At 36.9% G+C, this 26630-nt stretch overlaps 4 protein-coding genes and 1 pseudogene across 7 annotated transcripts in view; 2 read left to right on the top strand and 3 right to left on the bottom strand.

Moving 5' to 3' along the window:
• On the bottom strand, nucleotides 131-3919 carry LOC105165459. 2 transcript variants are annotated; one of them, XM_011084478.2, is made up of 8 exons: nucleotides 3732-3919; nucleotides 3348-3403; nucleotides 3132-3256; nucleotides 2591-2750; nucleotides 1983-2428; nucleotides 1340-1801; nucleotides 1134-1233; nucleotides 131-529 (listed from the first exon to the last, which is right to left on the bottom strand). In XM_011084478.2, exons 1-8 carry the CDS (start codon nucleotides 3798-3800, stop codon nucleotides 394-396), a joined length of 1554 nt encoding a protein of 517 aa, XP_011082780.1. In that variant the 5' UTR covers nucleotides 3801-3919; the 3' UTR covers nucleotides 131-393. The 2 variants fall into 2 exon arrangements, with proteins under 2 accessions (XP_011082780.1, XP_011082779.1); XM_011084477.2 differs by having other exon boundaries at nucleotides 1340-1837.
• LOC105165461 lies at nucleotides 4541-7743 on the bottom strand (annotated as a pseudogene).
• Nucleotides 8669-12370, top strand: LOC105165462. Of its 2 annotated transcripts, none has more exons than XM_011084480.2 (4): nucleotides 8669-9714; nucleotides 10953-11070; nucleotides 11204-11458; nucleotides 12063-12370. In XM_011084480.2, the coding sequence occupies exons 1-3, from the start codon at nucleotides 9005-9007 to the stop codon at nucleotides 11417-11419; spliced, it is 1044 nt and encodes a 347-aa protein (XP_011082782.1). In that variant the 5' UTR covers nucleotides 8669-9004; the 3' UTR covers nucleotides 11420-11458; nucleotides 12063-12370. The 2 variants fall into 2 exon arrangements, with proteins under 2 accessions (XP_011082782.1, XP_011082783.1); XM_011084481.2 differs by having other exon boundaries at nucleotides 12076-12370.
• Nucleotides 15780-19792, top strand: LOC105165463 (BES1/BZR1 homolog protein 4). 2 transcript variants are annotated; one of them, XM_011084484.2, is made up of 4 exons: nucleotides 15780-16041; nucleotides 16210-16442; nucleotides 18365-19122; nucleotides 19193-19792. In XM_011084484.2, exons 2-4 carry the CDS (start codon nucleotides 16227-16229, stop codon nucleotides 19194-19196), a joined length of 978 nt encoding a protein of 325 aa, XP_011082786.1. In that variant the 5' UTR covers nucleotides 15780-16041; nucleotides 16210-16226; the 3' UTR covers nucleotides 19197-19792. The 2 variants fall into 2 exon arrangements, with proteins under 2 accessions (XP_011082786.1, XP_020549987.1); XM_020694328.1 differs by lacking the exons at nucleotides 15780-16041; nucleotides 16210-16442 and adding an exon at nucleotides 16977-17621.
• Nucleotides 19627-26630, bottom strand: part of LOC105165464 (probable LRR receptor-like serine/threonine-protein kinase At1g53440) — a gene marked incomplete in the record, with an annotated part of 10106 nt that continues 3102 nt past the window's right edge. Inside the window, 20 exon segments of the mRNA XM_011084485.2 lie at nucleotides 19627-20314; nucleotides 20592-20742; nucleotides 20961-21198; nucleotides 21287-21497; nucleotides 21682-21800; nucleotides 22056-22190; nucleotides 22267-22462; nucleotides 22617-22984; nucleotides 23067-23116; nucleotides 23204-23242; nucleotides 23320-23379; nucleotides 23893-23961; nucleotides 24108-24179; nucleotides 24349-24420; nucleotides 24514-24585; nucleotides 24726-24797; nucleotides 24935-25006; nucleotides 25235-25306; nucleotides 26297-26368; nucleotides 26453-26524. Of these exon segments, the coding sequence (XP_011082787.1) occupies nucleotides 19886-20314; nucleotides 20592-20742; nucleotides 20961-21198; nucleotides 21287-21497; nucleotides 21682-21800; nucleotides 22056-22190; nucleotides 22267-22462; nucleotides 22617-22984; nucleotides 23067-23116; nucleotides 23204-23242; nucleotides 23320-23379; nucleotides 23893-23961; nucleotides 24108-24179; nucleotides 24349-24420; nucleotides 24514-24585; nucleotides 24726-24797; nucleotides 24935-25006; nucleotides 25235-25306; nucleotides 26297-26368; nucleotides 26453-26524 (2641 nt within the window).

Genomic DNA, 26630 nt, shown 5'->3' on the forward strand with positions numbered 1-26630 from the left:
TATCAACCATAAGCATTGCTATAATACATTTCCCTTTTCTTTTGGTTGTGCACTAGAATACTTCAAGTACTCTGAGGTACTAAACTTCAACAGTTAGAGATTGCTGATAATGTGATTGCGCATGCAAAAATGACTTGGGAACGAGCTTTGCTGCCTAAAATTTTGAACTGAGAAACATGAATGCCCAGAAACAAGCGTTGTAAATGGTAACGGATAAGATATAGCTAAAACTCAATCAATTTCTATGGAACTGCATATAACAATCTCCACGAGGATGCAAATTCAACCAGCTGAGAAGGTTAAATCTATAAGAAAACAGAACTCATACTTACAAGATTAAAGGCTTTTACAAAATCCATCGGGTACCTTTGCTGGATGTAGCGAATCATGGGCTCAAACTTTCTTGAAAAATGAGAGGATATTCCCTTGCTTAGGATCCTTATTTCCTGCTTTTTTATTTCCAGCTTTCCCTGCTTGGTTTGCTGGGGCGCTGTTCCCCACTGCAGGTGACTTCCTAGCCACTGGAGGCCTGAAATCAGAGTCAACATAGCATTAGGCAGTGTCAAAGCAACAGACAGCATAAAAAATAGAGAATTATGCAAACACTCAAAATCATTTATGGGCTGCTGCATCTTCCCTTCATGCCTATAACACAGAAACAAAAATTTATCGAGCAGGATAAGTCAAACAAACAGGTACCAGCATGCTGCTGGTCCTCTTTCATTTCATGAATAGTTTCCTTCATCACTTTATCATACAAATCTTCATCTTAAATTAAATCATGGGCCTAAAGGGCAAGAACAGCCAGTTTGCCCTTCGACAAGGACAAACAAAGCAATTCTCTTTTGGGCCTTATGTGAGATTGCATGTGTGGGTATATGCATGCATGTTTTCGATGTCGTGAGGGAGTTGTTCTGATTAGTTCATGAGCCAATTCTCCAAGTGAAAAGGAGGCTCAACCTTTAATCTTTATACATTCATCAATTTCTAAAGGTCTAATCATGCAGAGAGACATTAAATGCATAAGATGAATTTAGTTCAGTTTAGACATATCTCACATCAAAGCCTAAAAATTGAAGATAGTAAGAAATGAACTGAAGAATAAAAAATGGTCAAGTACATAAGCATCTAACCTGTTAATAGCATTTTTCACTGTATTGGTCTCAGCAACCTTTCCTGAATTACTATCAGATTTTGTATCTGGCTCCTCACCCTCCCAGACAACCTCAGTAACTGGAGCAACAAGTATAAATAAATCAGGTCAATTAATTTAGTAACATATAATAATTAAACGTGATTCCAGACTGAACAAAGCATCACCAGAAATTTATGATAATACCTTCTCTTCCACGCTCATCAATCCGTGTCTTCAACACTTTTCTTCTTTTAGGCCCAGCATCAGCCACTTTATCTTTCAAACTAGCATCTGTTTCAGGGACATGGTTCAGGTTTTTCTCTGAAGTGGGTGATTCAGCCTTCTTGCTTTTGCTTGTGGCTGAAACTTTTTCTCCCAAATGCTGTTTAGCTTCTACACCAGCTTCTTTGACTTCATTGACCTTCGGTTTATTTTCCTTTTCTTCAAAACTTAAGTTACACCCTGGTCCTAAAGCATCTGACCTACCTTTTGAACATAGAGCAGATTTTTTAGGAGGATCCGGCGATGCTAAACTTATTGCATCTCGGTATTCATCTTCTTCATCTGAGTAATCAAATACAACTCTCCTCTTCCTACCACCTTCACCATTGGAAGTTCTCTTTATGTTGAAATCTTGCCCATCTTCATCACTGCTGCCATATTCAACTGATTCACACACAAAAATTTGAGCTTCTGCACTAGCTGAAGCCAGATAAAGCAATGAATATTAGATGAATCAGAAACAATTAGCATACACAGGCATCGCTCGTTCTTTCTGGTTACCTTTACAGAATAATACAAAGAAATCTAAAATTGTCATATTCAAGCGAGTAAAGAAGGAGCTAACCAGCAGAATTTTGTCTGGAGTTGTTGGCTTGCCCCAAGGGAGCATCAGGTTTAGACTTTGCAGATGCACGACCCCACATGCTAGCCAATGCACCTCCACTTCCAGAAGAGTTTTTATCACTTTGATCCTTTCTGTTGTTAGAATGCAACTGGGAAACTTTTTCTTTATCTCCAGCAAGTTGGGCTCCCTGCACACGATCTACTTTCACATGACTCTCAGTTTTTACAGTTTTTGCAATGTCAGGTGATGGTACCCCAGCATTAGGGCCTGATTGCTGAAGATTTGTCTGCTGAGGCTGTGGAACTGCCTTAGTTTGTTGAACAGAATGACTTTTAGCTAACCCTAGGCCTCCTGGGGTCTTCACCTGCTGAGTACCAGTGAAAAAAGCTGCTCCACCAGCAGGTCCAACACTTCGCTTAACAAATGAATTTGAAACTCCACAAAACCTATTAGTGAACTAAGAGAAATTAGACAAGATTTAGAGTGAGTGAATGCAGAAATGGGTCTTACCATTATGCAAGAGAAGCAAGCTATTAACATAACTAAGTTTAACATTACAGAAACAGTTTTAACTGCTCAAATAGAGAATTTGAGAATAGGTGTTTGACCTATTATCGCGCAAACAATTATCAAGTGTGAGGGGCTGCTTAAAGAGATCTTCAGCTTGGACAAACTCATGATTCCAAAGGGTTGCTGGATCCTTAGGAAGGCAGGCTTGTACACTGTAGACTTGAATGGAGCAATTCTCATCAAATTCTTGCTTTGCATCTGTGCATTTGGAAATGAATGTGTCACGAAAGTGGAACTTAAACGGTCTTTCTCCACACATATTCAGAAAAGAAGTTTTCTAGAAAGCATGGACCATGGAGTATTTTCTTCAGCATTATCCTTGAAACTGGATGAAGTAACCATAATAATCACAACAAACACAATCTTGTTGTCTCCGTCAGCTCAAACATTCGTCTTAGTAAAATTTCCCTCTAAAACCAATTGAAACCGACAGCATACACCCCTAGAAACTCCTATTTACTTTCCATCCAAATATTTTTTGAAACCAAAACAATAAAATTATCCTTATAAAGTTAATATACTTTTCTTATACATTTATGTTCTGCTCCGACCAAAAGAGCTCCTTGATTACAAAATCACCTGAAAGCTTATGCTTGGGCACGAGCGTTATATGGTAAGTTGAAGGGTTATTCTTCAGCCAGCCGGATAAAGAGTAAATAACTTCTAATCCATTTCCATACTTTTCAACAAACTCTTGTAGCAGCCTACAGCCGAAAATGCACCAAATTACATCAGCATGTTAAACAAAAACAGCACATGAAAAGAAGGCAAACTAATCCGATGTGTTGTGGTTACCTCTTTGCAGCATTAGAGGAAACCAAAAAATTTCGACTCAGCCATTTGTAGGAAACCTGAAGAAAAGAGCATAACTGGTAACAAACCTAACACCCAAAGAACATGACTCAATGACGGTGCTGCAGTAATTCTATCTAATTTGTAACCACGTGTTTTTCTAAGTTCATTTTCTTTCTTCTTCATTATCTTATTGGATAACTATTCCAAGGCTTATCAGGGATAAGAACCTATACTTGTACAGCAGAACAGATTCACTCGAAAATCTTTCAGTAAAATCATAGCATCCGGAAATTATTAAGCACGGTAGCTGCAAATCAGAAAGTCAAAGCTTCTTTTCATCTACAAAAACGATGAAGAGAGATATTCGGAATTATAGGGTTTTACCACTAGAAGTTTATCGGAGACGATGGATTGAATCTCGTCCAGAATACCAAGGGTTTCAATTTCGGCCATCTTCGTTGTCCGGTTGAAACGAGTCGGATTCGCCAAACGGGGCCGGAGAAAGGACTAAGCTTTTTCTCCTTCTGTTTTTCCCTCTCAAACGGGCTTTTGATTTCCCGCCACCAATTTGGGGATTTTAGGGCATTTTGATACCCCAAGGGCACCACCTGTGGTCACGTGATCACTACGACGCACGTGCTTGGATCACAAATATATTCTTTAATTTACTTATTTTCTATTTCCATTTATCTTTTACTTTTTCTCCCTTTTTGTTTCTATCTCTCCATAACCTGAAATATAAGTTTTAAAATAAACCTTTAACAGCTTAATATTTGTAAACCTTTTAAACCACTTTATGCAGAAATTTTTGTATTCATATCAATTTTGGTTGAAACGAACCATTCAGAACATATATAATATAATTTTTATGTGATTGAACATTTTTTTTTAATTGTACGATAAGTATACAATTAATTCAAATTCAATTTTAATTAGAATTTTCCATTTATGCTAATAAGATTAAAAACTCTTGATAAATTTGATTTCGAAACACAAATATTGACGGTTTAATCACAGAGTTTAAAGTAGAACTCATAAAGACGACATTTTCACTCGTTTTCGTTCATTCAAAAGATCAAACTATTATAATAAATCAATCTATCGAACACGAAGGAGTGCATAAATTGTTAGGTAATGAATGTGTTTCTTGGATTCTTGGATATACATTATATTTCTTTCAATCCATTTTATTTCTACCAACAACTCAAAACTATCGCATCCAGGGAGCAGGACTATTTGAAAATGTAAACCTGATCAAATCCCCTCCTGCAACCATGACAAAACAATTTCATTGATGTTCATACTCCTGTCACACAGAGAAACAACCCCCCAGAAAAAACACACACAGAAGCAGAGAAAGGTTTTGATACTCACCCAGCCTTTCCACAATAAGTGGGCTTGTATTTATATATGAGGTTATCGAGCACGTCCACAGACGACGGCCTGTTCACAGACTTCCGAGCCTCCCTGGAAGAAGGGATGTCGAGTAAGAAGACAACAGTTAGCACACACATCTAAAATTAAACAATTATGATCGAATATCGACTGCTTGCAATCCTTGATCCGGGCACCATATCTCCAGATTGGCGGTTTTAGTGCAGCAAATTAGGATAAAATTTTACCTCACAAGAAAGTTGGCAACATTTTGAGTCACTTGAACTGCATCTTCTGAGTGAGGGATCTTCGGTGAGCCCCATTCGAAGGCGTTTTTCTGTAGCAGAACAGCTCAAAATGACGTTCAGAAACCCAAAATTTCACCAAAGGTTGCTTTACCCCGTGTAGATGCTGTGTGGAAAGAGAAGTTAAGATCACGTTAACGAATATAATACCTCTGGGTGCCACTGGAAAGCAGTCATGGGGTATCTGCGAGCCTGGACAGTCGAAACATAGGTCTGATTGAAATTCATCATTAGGACGACGGTTGAAATCAATTTTGACTTGAAAGGAATGCAAAGTTAAGATAAATGGACCACAGAGAGGCTGCCGTCAGTACCTTATTGTCCTTGCATGTGCTAGTTGTTAAGATCTTGAAGAAACTCTTTAGATTCTTGTTCTTGCGAAACCTTTCTGGTGATATCCCGTGCTGTGACAGGAGAGGAAAACATTTTTTAGGCAAGAGAAATTACATATTGTTAGTCGGATATTTTACTTTTGTAGGTCCAAAAGGGCAAGTACCATCACATGACAACGGAAAGAACACTCACACGATGATGTTCCATCACAAGACAATCGACAGTCAGCTTCTTTAGCAAAAGTGGTGGAAACCTGCAACCGGAATGCAATCTTAACTCAGAATACCATAACATCCAGCAGCAAATGTCCCAACTCTTGTATACAAAGCCATGTGATGAACTAAAATGATAATTCGTTTCCAGTGAAGTTATGAATCCAAAAATTATCATAAAAATGAACTGAGGATGGTAACTTTAGACCATAGTCGAAATGCTACATATCAGCAAATGAGAACTTTACTCCCAAATCAACTCTGATGCTTACCTTTCAAAAACTGTTCCATGTATATTTAAGTGTCTCTTAAAGTGCAGGGGAGACGGATCATCTTTGGAATTAAACTCCTCCAGGATGCTCCTGTCCTGTTAGCAAGGTTGTGAAAATGGAAAACAATGCACCGGTAGACACATGGAAGTTAATTAACTCATTATATGGATGAACGGACTTGGTCATAAAGTAGATAAATATTATAGTCAATTATATGGCAAGTGCAATACACTTATGTTGTGATTGGTGTGCAGTTGACAGAAAATGACCAATCACATGGCAAGTGCATCACACTTGCTATCATGTGATTGATTTGGTTCAGTCGAACCTGATTGAGATAAGAATTTTCCTAGTATCAGAGACCCTCTATGCAAGCTAAATATACAGCACACACTCACACAGAGAGGGCTCTGCTCACTTACGCCAAAAACATCTGCCCATAACCACTGATTTCAAAGCAAAACAGACATCTGAATTCTTCTAGTGTGAGTGCGTGTGTGTGGTGTATCAATAGCAGGTCTTTGGACAGCTTACCTTGGCAACAATCATGGCTAACAGCTCAAAACCTAAGCAGATGGCAAGCAAAGGGAAACGGTCTCCAGCATCATTCTTCAGAAGAACACTCTGCATACAACATATGTAACTCCCATCACTGCAAGTTCCATTTTTTCCACTGACGGCATAACGAGGAGGGCGAGAGAAGAGAAAGGGGTTTCAGGCAGCCATGCATGTACCTTAAAAATCGACTCGACAATCTCAAAGTGGACACCCCTTTTGGTCGAACCTCCTGGCAAGAGCACTCCATTCACGAGTTTGAGTTTCTGCAATGTATATTACAAAATTTAACATAAGGGGAAGAACAGTAGAAATATAGAAATAGGGAAAAATGTAATTTACCCACTTAGAAATAATTGTGCTTAGAGAAATATCAATATATATTAAACGAAATAATATCCCACTTAGAAATAATTATGCTACTCCTTTTGATTTGTAAAATAATATCTAAATTTTCTTCTTTTTTTTAATCCAAATAGTTACTGTTCTAAGATCAACGAAATTAAATGAGTTACTTTTAATTATACTGAAATATTGAGTTATTCCCAAGAAAAATATTACACTCGGTTTTTTGTGAGTCCTGATTCCTTATTCCCTTAATTTTCATTTGAAATTAAATAGTCTGAAAAAATTATTTTTGAAGAAAATAGTTGAAGCTATATTTTGGATATATATATCTTCAAGTAGTGTGAAATTAAATTTAATTTCATGTGTGGCTTCAATTGGGCTAATGCGATGTATATTCTTTTCCCGGTGGAGGTATTGCGATATTAACTTAGTCTTTTGCGATTTGTTGCGGAGCAATTCCATGCATGCATGTGATCGGTAAGTGTAAGTCGCAACCCGTGTAAATGACACTGAAAAGCTGCAAACATAAATTTCAGAAATGCGATTACTTTGTGAAGAATCTCAGGCGGCTCGTTGTAGATGAGAGGAATAACCCTAGCGCCACCGGACTCAACAAACTTAACGTAAGAGGCGGCGATGTAGGATGCATTCGTGGCGTTGTTTAGGCGCCCAGAGGCGCCGTCTCCGGGGTGGCTGAGGATTCCGATGATCGGGCGGTAATTGACTTTCGGATCTGGCGGCGGGGACACAGGAACTTTACGCGAAGGGCAATCCCAACAAGGCAAGACGATCGGCGCTGCCGTGGTCGGCGAGGAATTGAGTTCGAATAGAAGGAGAATCCAGAAGTAGCTCAACATGATAATAGTGGTGGAAGAGACGGTACGTTAGAGAGTGGGCGAGGAATTGACTGTTGTGGAGGATAGGGTTTACGACGGCGGACGGCGGAGCGGGAGAAGGTCGATCGACGTAAATGTAATTTTCTTTTAATAATTTTTTAAATAACAGTATTAAGTTTATGATTTTATAACATATTTTTAGGAAAATATATTTTATTGACAGTTTCCTTTTTTGGTTTTCTGATAAACTAAAAGGTTTTCTTTTTCTCTTTTGGGATAATAAGATAAGAATGTACTAAGATTGCGTTCACAAATGTTGAAAATAAACTGTTATGAATTTATTGTTGTAAATAAAATAAAAAATATTTTTATATTATCATCTCTGCTTCTTTAATTATTTAAATTAAATTAATTTTAATTAAAAATTACAAGCAGTTTTCTTCAACCTCAATAGTTTATTGATAATATTATAATATTATCAAGTTGATTTTTCAATTAACTTGAATCTCATTTTTTTTTCACTTATAATTTTTATATAAGATAATCCCAATTTTTGTTATTTTTTAACTTATTCTTTTTTACAATATATGTTCATTATAAAAATAAAAAATATTATAAATATCTCTTAAAATTAAAAGAGTCGCACCTCTCTTACCGATCATATTCAATTTTCATTTTTTTCTTAAATGAATCACTTATGAAGTACTTTTGAAATCTGCAAATAACAAATTAGTATAATATAAACGTCATCCTTTTTAAGATCCAAACATAATATTTCATTTGAATTAACGTATACGCATTTATAGAATTGACATTATTTGGATTTTAAAAACTTTTAAATACTGATGCTTTTTTTTATTTTTTTCAGACAAAATTATTTGAAATTGTTTTCTTTTAAATACCGAAAATACCCGTGCTATTCTTTTTTTCAAATTTTTTATTTTTATATTTATTATTAACTGTTGAATCTTATCTTTGTAAATGAACGGTACAAATTAATTTTACATATAAAATATATATAAAAAGTAAAAGTATATTATATATATACATAAATATATTTAAAAAATATATATGCATATACATATATCTAATATCCGATTTTTCTCTCCTCCACCACCCAGCCGACCGCCCCCCTTCCCCGTTGCCGGCGTCGTCCAGCTGCCGTCTCCCCCCAACGCGCCTCCTGAATGAGAGTGTTTTGTGGGAGTGTTTTGCTATTTTTAGTTGACACAGGTAAATTGCAATTTGCCCCATTTACAAACACCGAATGAGCGATTTTACTGTTGTTGAGTCGCGCTTTCGAAGGCGCCGATCATCCGCCGCAAAACCCTATTCTGAACTTCCATTGGACTGCAATGGCGCACTCACGACCGCATTTCCGGTGATTTAAGATCCAAAGCTATTGAAGAACAAAAACCTGAAATGATTTTGCTTAGAACTATCCGCAACCGCCATTTCCGCGCGTTTCTGGACCTCCAAAGCCCCTCGAATAGCCTCAAGAACCCTTTTTTAATCTCCTTAATTTCTTCAAATTCCATCGAGTTTTCTTTTCCGTTGTCAATCCACCAGAGACCCTTTTCTCTTGCGGCGCAATTTGCGAAGGAGTCTGACGAGGAAAAGAGTCAGAAGTGTGTAAAACCATTGAGTGTTATCTTTAAAGAAGCTGTTGGGCTTTCGGTCAGGACTGAGAATGGTGCGGTTGAGGATGAAGATGCCAGTGAGAATGCAGAATTGAAGCAGAAATTGAGAAAGTTAGAGGAAGAAATGAGGAGGTTGAACAAGAAAAGTTGTGAAATAGGAGAAACTTCGAAGTTGCATACTGAAAAAGGCGACTTGGTTGAGCAAACTGGCGCTAAGCGGAGTTTGTGGGAGTTGTTTCATCATAAGGAGACGGAGGAAGTGAAATTGCCGAAACGAACTGATTATGGGACTGAGGATCCGATGGTTCACAAAGAGCTTTCTTCTGATATGCAAATGTTTACCCAGCATTTGTACATGGAAGGATACTTAAAGGACGCCACTTTCCTGCCTAAGAATAAGTTCGACGTAACTCATTTTGAGCGCAGTTATGCCCGTGACTTTTTGAAGTATGCAGCCGTCAACTTTGGAAGAGATCACCAGGAGATTGCCAAGTAAGAATGTAAATTTTTGCTGTATTAGAGTATTTTACATCTGAATGCCTTGTAGTTCTTGTGCCGTAGGATGTTTTTACTCCGAAGAAGCATAAAGATCCGTTAAATTTTAAGAACACGTTCTTTACTTTATATTTGCTAAGATTGTAGAAATTGTTTGTTTGTGTTTCGGTGTTTGGATGAGCTGCTAAGAAAGGACCTTTTCCTGTATCGTCTGATTAGTTTGTAAATGCTCAAATTGCTGGCATATTCCCGGGAGAGAGCCTGGATTTGTAGCTTGTATATGGGCTGTAGATTAAATGCGAGGAAGACCGATTTAAGCTTCTAATAGTGGTCATATGTGGATTATGAATCACTGATGTGAATGTGATTGCTTCATGATTTATCTTTTCCTACTTGTCCTGTTGGTGATAGAAATCAGAGAGCAGACAGTTTTGAGTTTTGCCTGCTGATTGATGAGGCTATACATCAGAACCAGGTCTTTATAGCTGTTTCAACTCTCTCCTTAACTATCTTGGACGCACACAAGATATGCTCATCTTCTATACTTCTATTCTTATTAACAAATACAACAGCATGATCAAATAAAGTTGGCGGTATGACTTATGCATTTGTATCATTGCATTGCATAATTCAAGATTCAAGAAGCACTTCAGATGCAGAAGTTGTAGCATATGTGGTGGAATGAGTGATTTTTTGTTGTCCATGTTAGAGGATGATAGATCTCCTAGGATGTCTTTTTCTGGTTGATTTTCTTATTGAGTAGAAACTAGATAAGGTTAGAAAATCACGTTTACGGTGTATGATGTTAGACCTTAGTTTCCATGCTTGACATATGGAAGGAGTACTGGATAACATGAAGAAATTGACATTTTATTCCTGATGGCGAGCCCATATCAAGTATATTCATTGCTTGATTTTGGAATATTATATCGGGAATATCAACGGAAGAAGGTAGCAAAAACTTCTTAGTTCAATAATATAGCCTGTCACAAGAAGTTCTCTATCTATACCTATTCTACATTATAAAATCCATTGACTTGTATGACTGCTTTGAAGTTCTTTCCTTCTCTATATAATCAGAAGAACTTGGAGTCTCTATGTTAGGAGTACTGTTAGGAATTAGATGTATGGTTTTAACCTGTGAAATGAAAATTCATGGTAAATTTGTGCAATGGATCTTATTTGTTTCACTTCTTGCCATAGTAACCCCATCATTTTGTGAATTGTTATGCCAGATGGTTGTCTGCTAGTGATCTGAAAAGAATAGCCCTTTTTGGATGTCCATCACTTGGGCAGAGGAGCATTCATGCGGCTAAACATATGCGCGCATTCTTTGAAATTGAGGAACATAAGGCAAGTTCTATGGATGAGTAAACTGTATCCTGCCCCTTTCTTTCAGCTTGTGAACCTTCAAGAGATTGTAATGTGACATCGCTCTTCTTAATATCAAAGGCATGATGAAGTTCAAATTGTGTTCCTATTTCAGGTTTGCCAAACATGCGTGCTGAAAGATTCATGCAAACATGCAAATAAGAAATCTCGGAAAAAGTTGAACAAGTTACTTTTGGCTGAAGTGACCAGGGTTCTCATTATGTATGCTATGGAGTCGGTTCCTCAACAGTTGGTAGTGCCTGAAGAAATTAGGAATTCTGTTAGTCGCTTACTGAAAGAGATGATAAATCTCAGTGAAACTGTCTCCTGAGGCTCCCCCCTGAACCTGAAATGTGCACCAGCATACGGGGTAATTTCATTTTTACTTCAACTTTTGGAGTATATACTCCAATAACTTTGCCCGATGCCATGCCAATTATTTCTATCGCACGATCGTGAAATTGAGAACAAAGCAGTATCTACCTATGCGCTGACAGATAGAGTCATAAGAAACTAGATAACTTTTTCCACAATGTTATAGCGGAACTTCCTTGACACTGTCACTTAGAGGCTGAGTTGATAATTTGCTGAACTGATGCAGACTTGTTAACATTTCACTGACGACTGCAAGATATAACATTTCATAAATTATGACGTGATCAGTTCTCTGCTCATTTATTTCCATGAGTTGCGTTCATGTTCAGATCACCTTGCTCTCTATCCGCTTGTCGACAGAACCTAAAGATTTGGTGTAAAGAAGCAAAACCCTTGGAAAGTTGTTTCTTGTTTTAGCTACTTTCTTTAGTTAGCCTAGTTTCTAGGAACTTAACCTGCATTTCGTCTAATTCTATCGGACAAAAATTCATCCGAAATTGTAATGTTAGCTACCATTTGAGTTGTTGTTGAAGTTGCTTTGTTCTAAACCATAGATCAGTGGTCTGTTTTTGCCAGCGTCTGAAACTATTCATGTGTAGACTTGGAAAACAGGTTCTTACTTGCTGCAATCTCAAAGCGGTGAAGTTCAAATCAAACAATGTGGTGATGGAGATGGAACATATGCAACAACAAACAGAAGTGGGATGAATGTCCAAACCTGAACATAGCATCAATGGACCACATTCCGCTGCTGGACCTGAGCTTCTTGACTGGGTGCCCTGGACCACTTCAGGAGAATAAATTCTTTGATAACAAAAGTTGCTTTCAAAAATTTTTGTTTGTTTTAGTGTTTATTTGAGATAAACTTTTTCTTTGAATATTTTGGAAAACAGATTTTATTAGGAAACATTATTTTGTTTTCAATTTTATGAACTAAACCCCCAAAAAATAAAATTAAAAATCGCAATAGCCAAGAATTGAATTTGTAAGTTTTTTACTATTAAACAAATAATATGATTAAAATGATTAGTTATCAAATTCAATATCTACACTAATATAAAAAAAAGTCATTTTTTCCTCATTATTGGCAGTTTGTGGCATTGCAATATCTAACTTTAAAAAAATACTAATTATAGGCTTAAATATTTATATCAATATAATTATTTATTTATTTTAAATGGTCCTCATTATTTTTTAATCTTTAATATACTATTATATTTATTCTTGGCTCATGTTAATCATCTGATCTACTTTTAATTACATATTAATTTTTGTTTTTAAAATCTTTATCGAATTTATGGATATATACTGCATGCTAAGTTGTCTAATTAACAAATAAAAGAACTTATATACAATATAATAGTACAAGGAGACTAAGGATAACTTTGTTGAAAAGAAGAATTAAATTAACAATTGGGTTTTTAGAATAAAACGTAGACATTATTATTATTTTGTGGATTAAGAAAGCATTTTATTGGGTTTTCCGGATCTAAAAATTTATTTAAAGAGAATATAGTAATTTTTTCTTAAAAAAAATCACTAAATTTTTCAGGCTACAGTTTGGAATTTATATAAGTTTCATGAAATTTGAAATAAAATAGTGTTGATTCAAATTGTTCCCATAAATATTGGGAAAGTAAAAAAAATAATTAATGAGAGAGAATGATTAGTTTTGTGAAAAAAGTCAGTAAAAAATAATCATAAAAATAATAATAATACGAGAAAGCAACAGTGTGGTATTTTGGCAGCAGCAGCACATGGGACAGTGGAGTCTCAGTGACCTACTCTCTCTACTTACTATTATTCACCTCACTATTTGCTGTAGCCCTACGCATAGGGCTCACGTTGCATCTGCCGCGGTGAGCCCCACCACCACCTCCTCCTCCTCCGCCGCAGCCTGAGCTACTAGCATTCTCCGATGAGGGGTGGAGGGAGTACTGCCTGCGTCAGCTTGAAGTCAGCAGAGTCACGCGTCCGGCAAGTGGATCCCATCATCCACTCACTCCTACGAGCATGTCTATTTTTCGGTGGTTGTGGGGGGAAGGAAAAGGAAATAAAGATGAATTAAAGAAAGCTTTTCCCCTTTTTTTAGAAGCAAAAAAACAAAGAAGAATTGTCTATGTGTGCCATGTATCAATCTTTATAATTGAGTCATTATAGAAAAAAAATTAATATTTAATCATGTAGGAATCAATACACAGATCGAACGTACGTTTAACATCACCAAACGCTTTATTACGATTCGAACTCACATTTTAGGTATGAGAATATATATTTGACCTTAACCACTCTGTTACAATTATGTTCATATCGTATCATCATGGGCTCAAATACAATTCATAAAAATGAACAAATATAGGTTTCATTGGTACAGCACTATCGATAATCAAATATAGTTATAGTACCATTAAAGACGAGTATAATATACATAAACCAACAAACATCGATCCCACTTGAGTGTACTCTATCGAAATCGACATGCAATTATATCTTTTAATTTGAAGAGCGATCGTACTACTTATAAATATTTGTAATAGATGCATGGGAGAAATTGAAATATGTATACATAGAACTTATCAGATTATTTCAAAATAATTTTAAGGGAATGGGATTGTTGCCTTTTAAGTGATTGAAAAGAAGAAAGTATACTTGATTCTTGACTACAAAACATGAGTTGATTTCTTGTAGTCACTTTTTGACCTGGTGGAGGGTTGATGGGAGCCTATAAAGGGTTTGTGAACCCTACAATGTTTTATGATGAGAAATATGTCTCTAGGATCTACTTGTAATGATCCTACACTTTTCAATTCAGTATTTTTCAATATACATACATATGCTGATATAAAAGAAAACATGATAAGAAGACTCTGTATTTTTCTTTTAGAAACTTTTATGTATGATTGCATGTTTTTAGTTTCTTCAAATTAAATTTGTTGTACTGAAAATTCAAAAAAGATGGATATAAGTAAAAATTATGTAATTGATATCTTTAAAGAGTAGAATACGCCTTGGAATCTCTAGTATATAAAATAAATTATCGTCAAAACCACATCGGCAAGAACCCGACTGTGGTCATCTGATGCTTAAATTAGGTAGGTCCTAAAAAAACAATAAGGAAGGTCGTAATAATAATAGAGTAGCAAAGCTGCAAAAGTTATACTTGGAGAACAAGTATTCATAAATTTTTTCTAACTGTACAATTTTATGTGAACCACGTATAATAAATTGATTCAATGATTAATGTATGAATACAATGCTTGTCTGATGGTTATAGATATTCTATAGAGAGGTTTGGATTTGACCTTCAATGTTTTAACCCCACATCAAAATCATATTAAATTAAGTCACAAATTCAAATAATTAAACTAATGACATTAGTTTCTTGATAAAATAATGAAAAGATAGTTAAAACTATAATATGATGGTACTCTGTAACACATTTATTCATATATATTACCTACATTGTCCGGTTCTCTCTCATATATTCTAATTTTCTCCTTCCATATTAGGACAATTATCACACAAAATGTTCCTATACCAAAATCTCATTATCCCTACCTCTCATCATCACATCCTTTCACCAACTCTCCTTGTATGCCCAACTCCAGAATCCATCATGACCCTCATCATCCTGCATTGTAATGTTGATTTGATGATGTGGGTAAATATTTTGTATTGACTACAATGGTTAATAAATTTTAAGATTTTAGTATAGTTAGAAGTATTTTTAAAATAAAATTATGAGACTTCATAAAAAGTCAAAACAGACAATATCTCGCGTAATAGGACATCGATCGAGACAAAGTCATACTATTTGGTGTTTCGTTTGTGGGCACGAGACAATGTGCTCGTCCAAGCCTCTCGTCCAGAAAGCTAATAATATGAGAAAACGTTCCACATTAATTGCAAACGATATGTTTAAGTACTTTATAAGTCCTAAAATCTTCTCTAGCAAGGTGCTTATAGGAAACCACAGTGGATACTACTTCGTGTAAAGGCACCGATTAAGTTGAAAAAATATCAAATATTACTATAAGAAGAATTAGTGAAGAAAAAGAAAAAAAAATGGAAGAAAGGGGCAAAAATGAAATGAAAATTAATTATGCAATATAGTTTTCTTGAAAGTAATGGAATGTGTTTGATATTCTTTTTTTAAAAGACAAAATTATCTCGACCTAATTGCATAAAATGAGATTAGATACATTTGACAAGAAAGTACAACCTAAAGGTTTTAATAGGAATCCATATATAATTTTAGGGTTGGGGGTGGGGGGAATTTTTGTATCATATTATTGAGGGGGTAAGGAGGGTTGCTTATTAGATTTGGTAGAGTGTAGGGGAGGAAAATGTGAATTACCATTATTATAGGGGAGCAAGGTTGAATTTACCCATAATTTGATCATATGAAATTAATCACAAGAGAGAGTTCCTCACACCTCAAAGCTCTCACCAGTCAGTACTAAAGCTGATCACATGAGCAGTTAGTCTCCTACGTCGTAGCCCACCTGCAGCAGCAGCAGCGCTTCTCCTACTCCAGCTACCTCTTTCATTAATCATCATTATTTTGCCCCCATTCATGTAATCCTTCTGCATTTTTCTACCTATCATCTAGCTCAAATCCCCGCTTTATCCGCTGTTTTTTTTCCCCTTTGATCTTAATGGCATTTTGAGATAATACAGCTATGGTGAATTGAGCATCTCTCTTCACATTCCATCATTTGCTTTGTTTTGTATGATTGTGTAAAGCGGGGTGAGTTACGAGGATGACAGGGGGGACGCGGATGCCTTCATGGAAGGAGAGGGAGAACAACAAGCGCCGGGAGAGGCGCCGGAGGGCCATCGCCGCCAAGATATTCGCCGGGCTCCGCCTATATGGCAACTACAAGCTCCCGAAGCACTGCGACAACAATGAAGTGCTCAAGGCCCTCTGCGACGAGGCTGGTTGGACCGTTGAGCCCGACGGAACCACCTACCGCAAGGTAATTATCTCAATTTTCTTCTGCACTTTTTACCCTTTAAGAAGCTCTTTCTACCAACATTTTCCTTTTCTTTTTAAGTTCCTTGTGGTTATGCGATGGTAGTAGTTTTTGCTTGCCAATTGGAAATTATAATTTCAAAGTATTCTGTATGTCTCTGGTAGCTTTGAATATTTTACGTGAAGAAGAATTAGTTCTGCGGAAGAATTTTATGTTTTTGGATTTTTGAATTTTTAATATGCAAAGGAGGAATAATGCCGTAAGAGACGAAATATAAGTTACAATACAAGACATAATCATCGTGTTTGTTCTTGCTGTATTGCATTTTCTTGGCCTTTTTGTTTCGCTTTCTTGCTTTCCTCCTTTGTTGACCCATGTGTTAACTGGTGAAAATTCGAAGCCATGGGTGAGATCATTGGGATTGAGAAGACAACAACGCCTTGGAAAATTGGCCAAAATCTTGAGGAACCCTGTTTTACTTTCAGTTATCAGCCTTAAAAAAATTTGAAAATAAAAAAAAAAAAAAAAAAAAAACCCAATGAGGATATCTGGAGAAATGTGTACGTTCGACACGTTTTTCTGTTTCTTGTTTGTGTGTACAGATTTTAGATTTGTTGAAGAGCATCTTTCTGGCTGAGGCCTTTACTTTTTTTAATTTTGAGGGCAGGCCCTTTTTTTCAGTCTTTTGTTCAGTTATTACCCAACTGACTCTCCCACTTTCCCTTTACTGTTCTCGTGAAACTTTCTTCAATTCTGGCCTTCCCTTTTGCTTTTTCATTCTGCTGTTTGTGCTCAGGAAAGCAAAGTAGGGTAGTTTCTTGGGCCCTCTGTCAGCTTTCATCATACACTACCCATTATCAATGGGCCATGTCTCAGGGCTGAGAAGTTGGGCTGGTTACTTGAATCACTGCAAAGGCACATGACTGTTAATAATGCTAGTTTAATACAAAAAGAAATCTTATCTGTAATAATTCTCTTGTTAACAAATTGCCGGAAAATGATTAGCACTTTTGTCTGTGAACCATAATTGAAATATATGACACCATAATGAAAGCAAATTTTTAATGTTTGGTTGGAGCATTTTGCTTTCCTTTTCTACTCTGCCGACCCCTAGCTAGTGTTATGCAGGTGCTGTTGACCAATCGGCATGGTGCAAAAGTATTAGAGCAAGATGAGTCTTAGGTAATCTAATTAGCATTGAGATTTAAATATAAGAAATATGTTGATGAACTGGTATGCTTTATAGGAATTATTAAGGTAACATGGACTTTGTTTAGATAATGTCTGCGTACCTCGACTCTTAAAACAGTGGGTACGTTGATCCTTTTCATAGGCTGAGGGTATGTCCTCCTTTACTGATTTTTGTGTTTATTTGTACCAATGGTCTACCCTGACGCCCTCAATAATTTATTCTTAAGTAAGCCGTGTGTTCCTCTGGAGCTAAAGAATTGGAACCAATTAGTTATAGCAACTGGAGACTCTATTACCAAGACATGTAAACTATCTATGACTTCCCACCTGGAAAAAATACGAGGATCCCGCATGCTGGACTTCTGTGAAGTTAGAAGGTTACTCTGGCAAGTAATGGCTTTTGTGCTCACTAGGTCCCGAGAAGAAGTTGCAGACGGAAAGGATAGAGTGATTTACAAAAAGAGAAAAATAAAAGTTTCGAGTATTTGATTATTTTCTGTCAAAACTAACATTTTTTGATTGAATGTTGCTCAGAATTATTTTAGTTTCCAACTTGGGTTTCTGAGATGAACGAGATGTAGGGACTAGGGACTAATAGTAGGATACAACGTGTGCATTAGCAGATGGCAACTAGAATTTAGATATAATGTGCTTCACAAATGTCATTTTTGGATTTGTCTCTATGCATGACTTGCATGTGCTTAAGTGCGTCTAATTCTCTTCTAATTCCATAGGGATGTAGACCAGCAGAAAACATGGATATCTTGGGTGGTTCTGCATCAGTAACTCCATGCTCATCTTACCAACCAAGTCCCCACACTTCTTATAATCCAAGCCCAGCTTCCTCTTCCTTTCCAAGCCCAGTTTCTTCTGCTTATGACCCCAGCATTGTAGCAGATGGAAATTCCCTCATCCCATGGCTCAGAAACCTCTCATCATCATCTTCTTCAGCCTCATCATCAAAGTTTATACATAACTATATGCATGGTGGTTCCATTAGTGCTCCTGTAACCCCTCCCTCGAGCTCCCCAACTGCCAGAACCCCACGATTTAAGACTGACCGGGATAATTCTTTTCCTCACCCCAGCTGGGGAGGGCCTCAACACCCATTTCTTCCCTTGTCCACACCTCCAAGCCCTGGCCGACAAATCCTCCATGATTCAAAATGGTTTGCTGGTGTTCAAATCCCTCAGAGCGGTCCAACTTCTCCAACGTTTAGCCTTGTTTCTTCAAATCCGTTTGGCTTCCGAGTAGAAGATTTAAGCCGAGGTGGATCTCTGATGTGCACTCCTGGGCAAAGTGGGACATGTTCTCCTGCTGTTGCTGCAGCTTCTGAGCAAAACGCAGATATTCCAATGGCCGAAGTGATTTCAAACGACTTTGCATTTGGTAGCAACATAGCAGGTCTTGTAAAGCCTTGGGAAGGGGAGAGGATACACGAGGAGTGTGGCTCAGATGACCTTGAGCTTACTCTTGGAAGCTCAAAAACCAGGTATGTTGCCATGGCTGTTTGACTGGAAGATTAAGACAACACTTTAAAACACAATTCCTTTGTATTGCAGATAACAAAATTAATCCGAGGAAGACTGCCACGTTATTAGACGTTTGAGGCCACAGCTGATGATTTCAAGAAAGGATAGAAATGGAAGCAGACAAGATATGAAGACTGACGCCTCTTTCTACCTCTCCATGTCAAACTTTTAGCTCTGTTAGATTAATATATTCTATGAAATATGGTTCAAGACACAGCCAATGGTGCTCATTTCAGTGGATGTTGAAGATATGAAGGCTATTGCTTCTTTATTCCTATCAATGTTGATCTTTTAGTTCTATGCAATTATCGTTCAAATGAAATCTGGTTCTTCACCTATGAGACTGGTTTCATGGCCATCATTGATCTTCAATCTCAAATCTTCTGGGTTGCTATTCAAAGAAATGTATGATGAAGACATAGGAAACCATTCAATGTTTGATGGAATGTGATCTTGCTAAGCTCTTCTGCATCATTTGAAGTCTGCATTTCCTCAAAAGTTGGTGATTACACTCATAATTTCTTATGAAATCTAACAGCGTTGAGATCAAACAGCTCAGACCTTCTATAAACAGATTTACAGTAAAAATCACGCCAAAAGTTTTCCTATATTCTGAACCAAGCCAATCTATTTTCAAGCAAAAAAGTTTCTTTCACATTTATGGTTGAAAGATGTCGTTAACAGTAACAGCAAATTCAATTTCCGCATAAACAAACTAATAAATCAATCTAATTTCACATCATGAAGATCTGGAAGAAGCCTATTCGCTGAAGAATGATCCTGGCTTTCATCTTTACTGGAAAGGGAGACTGAGGAGTCGATCCACGGTCCATCCATCGAGACGCGTCTCTGTTCCCGGCCATCCTGAGCAAATGTCGAGACACGTGTTTGGCTATCCTGTGAGAGTATCTCAAAGGCTTTAAACCTGATGTCTTCATTCAATGCACCACGCTTGACAACCAGTGCTTGAACTGGAATTTTCCCTTCAAGCATGCTCACCACTGAAGACATGGTAGGTCTGAGAGTCGGGGATGGGTTTGCACACAAGAGTGCCAAGTTCAACATCCGCATCGCCTCTTCTTTAGAGTAGTTCAAGCCAAGACTTGGATCCACAAGTTCTAAGAGATTTCCTTGCTCTTGCAGGACATAAGCCTTCACATTTCATAAATATAAGAAGAAAAAGAGGATTATAATCAATGTGAAAGTGCTAGGAAATGATCCCAACATTGAGCATAGTTTCTACCATGGAACTAGAGAATGTGAAACAGAATCGATAACTTGTTATAAACGTTTACACAGTTATGGTGTGGGGGAAGATTCATAATTTAGACTCTATCAGATTGAACTTTGCGCATAATTGTCAACTAATTTTCCAAAAAAAAGAAACAAAGGAAATAGACAGTAATTTGACTGAACAATAGAAGATTACCCAATCAAGAAGGTACACAAACTCCTCTTTTGGCCTGTAATTAGTGTTGCTTTTGCCACTGACGATTTCTAGTGCAACAATTCCGAAGCTGTAGACATCTGCTTTGTCTGTCAAATAGCCCCTCATAGCATACTCAGGAGCCATATAACCTCTGTAAGTAACAAACCGTTCCCAGTTTAGTGCACTCCTAACTTAATTACGGAAAAGAACACTTCTCTTACATTGTTGATGGACTAATCTACACTTAGAGATTAACATCTTTCTTTTCTAGGCATACAAAGATAAACCTAGCACATAACAATAAATAACACGATATTCCATCATTTTTCTTCTGTTTATCAAGGAAAGGATTAAGGGAAATAGACTTACACAGTTCCAGCGATTCGTGTGCTAATATGGGTGTTCTCTTCTTCATCAAGCTTAGCCAAACCAAAGTCAGATATCTTAGCATTTAGATCTTTATCCAGAAGAACATTGGTAGCCTTTATGTCTCTATGGACAATTTTCAACCTTGATTCCTCGTGGAGATATGCAAGACCTCTTGCTATTCCTATACATATCTTCTTTCTCGTTTGCCAATCAAGGTTTAATCTTTGTTCCTCACGGCCTAATCAAGAAACAGGTAGAAATAAGATTAGCAGGAAGACCATAATAACTGAGTCCTAAAAAAGTATACGTGAGGCCAAAGTATTTACCAAAAAGTGCTCGAGCCAGACAATTGTTCTCCAGGTACTCGTATATTAGGAGCAACTGGTTTCCTTCTATACAGCAACCGAAGAGCTTGACAAGGTTGGGGTGTTGTAGGGCAGATATCATGCCGATCTCATTGACAAATTCTCGGTTTCCTTGTTTTGACTTAGCAGAGAGCTGCTTAACTGCTATTACTGTTCCGTCGGACAGAACACCCTAAAACAGGAAGAATTATTTCAGGGAAGTTACATAGATGCATGTGGCTGAGGCTCACCTTAATTGGAAAAATACTCCTTAAATACTTTCTGCACAATATTTATATTTGACTGAACTTATGGAATAAATAGAAGATGCTCCGAGTCTACTAAGAAAAGAACAAAAGTAAGATTTACTTATTTACCTTGTAGACGGGACCAAATCCTCCTTCGCCAATCTTATTAGCATTGTCAAAGTTATGTGTAGCAGCTTTAATCTGTCTTAGGGTAAAATAACCTGTTTGTAGGTCAAGTGCTCGAAGTTCTGTATCAAGAAGATAAAAAGATCTGTAACCAAGGTATCAGTCTTTAACTGTTTACTGAGCATAACAAGAAAAATGATATTTTATAATTCATATTTCACTTATTCTCTCTTTCTGCGTGTGTAGTCTTTCTGCACGTGTGATGCTAACTACGCTAGTCCAAGGATTCAAGATTTTCCAGGACCGAATTGTTAACCACCAGGGTGATGATTAAATTAATAATTGATTATAAACATACTTTCTCTGCAATGACTTACCTTTATCTTCAACTTCTTTTCCCAGACACCCTCCCCTCCAGAGAACAAGTAAAATCAATAACACAGCCAGCACAAATGAAGAAACAACGATTCCAATAATAGCTCCAACAGATAGTCCTGTACTGACATCAAAGTCTAAAGAGGAAGAGATACTCTCATGATTAGGCAGTAAAAAAAAGGAATGTGGAAGAAAAATGATCAAGGCAATTACTTGGCGTCACAGCAATTGCAGATATCAAGGGTCCATATACACCCCTGTCGGGAATTGCCGTTGTCCCCTTTCCAGTCCAGTACAAGTGGATCTCCAGGGTACTACCATTTACAAGAACGTTAAAGTCCCTGTAAATGCCTGTCCTAACACCCTTAGCTTCCTGAGCAATATCAAAGTCTGACAAAACCACCTGCCCCTATAAAGGTAGCCCAGTGAACATAGGATGTCAACTAGGAAAATGTATCCTATGTACCAATAGAAACTCTGTGGAGAAAAATATATATCCCCAAGTAATGCTAATATATCGGCCCAAAGTTTGATAAAAATCTGGCAAATCATGGATCACTTACTTGGATTGCTACATCGAATATCCTCCTTCCGAGGCTGGTAAAGGTGGAGTTATCATCATACATTATTTCAGCAAAATGAAGGCGCACTCTATAGCTACCTTTGCGCAAGCAGAGTCCGTAATACTTGAGTGAAGAAGGGGAAAGGCGAGCTGTTTGGTAAATTTCTGCAACTGGTGATATCATTGAAGAATAATTTGCTGCGATAAATCGGCCTCTGTCATTTCCCATGTATGTCCCTGTGCTGCTATATGCCCATCTATTATTATAGGATTCAAAGTGTGATGGACCTTCATCACTTAAGTTCTCTTCATATTCATTTCCTTCAAAGTTAATCCTTCTTCCTCCACAGTTTATGAACAATGAGTGATCTGAAGATGTAAGTACCATGAATACCTTTTTATCACAATGAAAGATAAATTGTTATGTTGGTACAGTAGAAGAAGCTCTTACGGTTGGGGTTTGCGGGGCAGGCGAGGTCTGGTCTCAAACACCAAGGGATTCTATCAACAAAGAACTTCCACATTTACAAAAAAGAAAAATAGTAATCAAAGAAGTAAAGCACTTGACAGGGAATAAGAGGAACTCACGAGTTGCTTGCTAAAGTCGAGTGGCTCGCAACTAAATTTCTGTAAAAGTTAAAAGAGTAGTTGAGTAGATATGGTCACAATCTTCATCTCAAATACATAGCATAGAAGAAACTTACATATTTGAGAACTGGCAACCTTCTACACTGGATTGTGTGAAGTTGTTGTATGATAGATCCCTGCAGTTAGTTGGTCATGAGTTCTCATGTAAATCTGATTTCTTGCTCTTTGGGCTATAAAAAACAGGTATATTTTGCTTAGAAATTGTACAAGACAGATGACATGAAGTAAGCACAGGAGGTTTTCTGGATGGATTAGTGAACATAGCAGTTTATATACAAGATGATCTTGTCCATCCCATGCCAGTAGTTCTGGTTTAGACACCCATTCTTAGAATCAGAAGTTGATGTGGGAGCTTCTGTAGCTAGTCTTTTCTTCCATCCCTTGCCTTTGTCCTAAGTCGACACTTTCTTTCTTTATCATGGAACAAAAACTTCTAAAGAGTATTAGTCACTTTACATAAAGCTAAAGACAAGGTTCTGATATCTAAGACCAAGTTTGCCAGCATGAGAAATATAATTTTGACATCTGCATGACTCAATCTTGCTATAATATTTATATGCTAAGAATAAAACAAAATGCCAATAATAATGTAAGTCACTATGATTTGCTAGGCTTGAAGGAATTCTCACATATTCTTCTGTCTGCTATCCAGGATCCAACCAGGCACCTCCCCCGTCAGAGAGTTATGGGACAAAAACCTACAAGAAAAATGTAAATCATCTCTTGATAGAATAATCAGCTGTAAATGGGAAACTACAAATTCTGCATAGAGTACATAACAAGTAAAGAACTTCAGAAAAGGCATACAAACATCTGTTCAGATTATGCAAAGAAAGATACATACAAGAAGTCCAGATTCACCAGCCCTTGGAGATTGCTGGGGATTTCTCCATTCAACATGTTGAAACTGAGATCTCTGTGAATGCACATTTAAAAAATTCAGACATCCCATGAATGAAAGAGGATATTTATAGCAAGACAATAATATCTTGGAAAAACAAAATACTCTATAAGTGGTATTGTTATTAGATAAAATTTTGAGTCAATGATAATGCTTAATTCCCTAGGGTGATTGACACACTTACAGAGTTTTTAGCCTACTCACGTCTCCTAAGTATGGTGGAATTGCACCAATGATTGAGCAATTCCTTAATATCCTGCATCACGGCGAATTGAAAACATTACCCGCTGCAAAACTTATCTACAGAAAATTCTTGAGTGCTTTCCTCTAATAACCACATGATACTCACAATTCACGCATGTTTGTCATGTCTTGCAAACTGGGAAATCTCGTGTTTGGTCCCTTCAGATCTGATATCCTCCTGAAAACCAAACCAGAATTTATTTACAATTCAACCTTCCATTATTATCACACAATTTTTTACCATAGTTTATTTTCCTTTGTCTGGTAGAAGACTGCATAAACTGTGTAAAACTTCTACTAAGAGAATATTTGGCTTACAAATCTGTCAAGTTCTTCAACTGGGATATTGTAGCAGGAACGGGACCCTCCATTGATGTTCCTTGAATGTCTCTGCATTGATGTTCCTTGCATGTCTCTGCAACATGTTCAGTAACTTTAGTAAAGACATGACAAGATCGCCATAGTTTTACAGAAATATCATGAAAATTCGAGTGACAGATCGAAATGCCAGTATAACTATGACTCACAGTCTTGTTAGTTTGGTCCAGTTTCCAACAAAATCAGGAATGCTTCCAGACATTTTGCTCCCATCTATCCTACTGCAAAGAGTACAATAAAGTTGAGGTACACATATGAGGAAAGCAAGTCACTGCAGCCCCAGCTCCGGTGTGAGAACCCAAAAACAAGGCTAAACTTCAGCATATATGCATAAAGTGGCTGCCCTCAGGTTTAAACTCATACCCATGCTGTTGCTGGTCTTCTCCTTGCACGACTCAATGTTCAAATGCTAGTATATTACATTATGCACTCGAATCTTTGTTACTTACAAGTCTGTCAAGTTACTTAGATTGACAAATGTTGCTGGTATCGTTCCATTGAAATTATTAGCAGAAAGAAGGCTGCAAAGGAAATATCGAATGTCAGCAATGTAATTTATTTTGGAAAAAATAATCTTATATGCCACTCAGCATTCAGTGATGGGTAAATTTGTGATCTCACATGGACCTCATGAAGAAAAGTGAGAAGAATAGACGTTACAATAAGAATTCTTACTGAAATCAGATAGATGGCTGGGGTCCGAGTTAGATGAGACAGAACATAGAAACTATAACAAATAAACAACCTTGTCTAGACATGTCTGTAATCATTGTAAAAGCAAAAGGTTGGTAATTTCATGCAGGAGTGAACAGTTTCTTCCTCCATTGTAAGGCAACACAATAATGCTAATTTCTGTATAGCGTTCAATGAATCCAGTATCTTAGCTTGCACGTAAAAAACTACCCAACCTACCTAACAATCATGATCAATGGTGTTATAAATATTCACTGACAATTGAATATGGGTGAAATTAAACAAATGATAACATGCACATGAATCAATATAAAGTGTTCAGAATCTTCTACATAAATAAGTTGATCAAAGTGAAACATAGATTTAATGCCATGTAATTTAATATGCGATAGCTCTTCAAAAGGGTATTCTTGATGACGTCTCAGACTTATAAACAGAATAAGTAAAGCTAGTACAATAACACAAATATTCTCTAAGCTTTCTCGACTCCCAGTTTTCTTTTAGGAGCTGCATTGGCAGAATTAAAGTAATAATGCGTTTGTCCTCCATAGGAATTCCAGAAAAAATCATTTGACATATACTAGTCCTTACTTTGAATAATGTTTAGTAGCTATGCTCCTAATGCTAATCAAACAAGTAAAAACAAAATATTCTATTTGTACACCTAGAAATCAAATCGTGGAGTAAACTGGAAGCATAATATTACGAATATCAGATTTGTTAAAAGAAATGATTTATTGTTACCACCGTATATAAGTAAAGAGTGATGTTTCGAACAATTATTACAACAGAATCAAAATTATGATCAGCAGTCTTACAGCCTCCTTAAGTTGCTCAAACTTCCCAGGTTTGCCGGAAGATTTCCTTCAAGCAGATTATCTTCCAAAACCCTGAAATTAAGATAATAACAAACAATGAGGCGTATAACTACTTTCTTCGGCAGATAAACTGATTTACATACTATTATTACTTACAGCTCTTCAAGAGTGGTGATGTCACCAATCTCCTCTGGGATTGTACCACCTAGACGGTTTCCAAGAAGTGACCTGTTATGATCAAAATGTAAGCATATCTAATCTGTATGAATGATGCAAAGCCATACGTTCTGTACCATTTCTGAAGGAGGTAATAACTTACAACTTGATTAGACGG

This window comes from Sesamum indicum, linkage group LG6 (genome assembly GCF_000512975.1).
Source record: "Sesamum indicum cultivar Zhongzhi No. 13 linkage group LG6, S_indicum_v1.0, whole genome shotgun sequence".
In the NCBI taxonomy this organism is placed as follows: Eukaryota; Viridiplantae; Streptophyta; class Magnoliopsida; order Lamiales; family Pedaliaceae; genus Sesamum; species Sesamum indicum.

Bases quoted from the DNA above. Each gene is read 5' to 3' on its own strand.
- LOC105165459 (XM_011084477.2), bottom strand. From the start codon at position 3,800: ATGGCCGAAATTGAAACCCTTGGTATTCTGGACGAGATTCAATCCATC. The intron at 2,429-2,590 runs GTCAAACACCTA...GTTCACTAATAG, and splicing joins AATTGTTTGCGCGATAATAG to GTTTTGTGGAGTTTCAAATT. The intron at 1,234-1,339 runs GTATTATCATAA...TTGTTGCTCCAG, and splicing joins TGATGAGCGTGGAAGAGAAG to TTACTGAGGTTGTCTGGGAG.
- LOC105165462 (XM_011084480.2), top strand. From the start codon at position 9,005: ATGATTTTGCTTAGAACTATCCGCAACCGCCATTTCCGCGCGTTTCTG. The intron at 9,715-10,952 runs GTAAGAATGTAA...TTGTTATGCCAG, and splicing joins GATCACCAGGAGATTGCCAA to ATGGTTGTCTGCTAGTGATC. The intron at 11,071-11,203 runs GCAAGTTCTATG...TTCCTATTTCAG, and splicing joins TTGAAATTGAGGAACATAAG to GTTTGCCAAACATGCGTGCT.
- LOC105165463 (XM_011084484.2), top strand. From the start codon at position 16,227: ATGACAGGGGGGACGCGGATGCCTTCATGGAAGGAGAGGGAGAACAAC. The intron at 16,443-18,364 runs GTAATTATCTCA...CTAATTCCATAG, and splicing joins ACGGAACCACCTACCGCAAG to GGATGTAGACCAGCAGAAAA.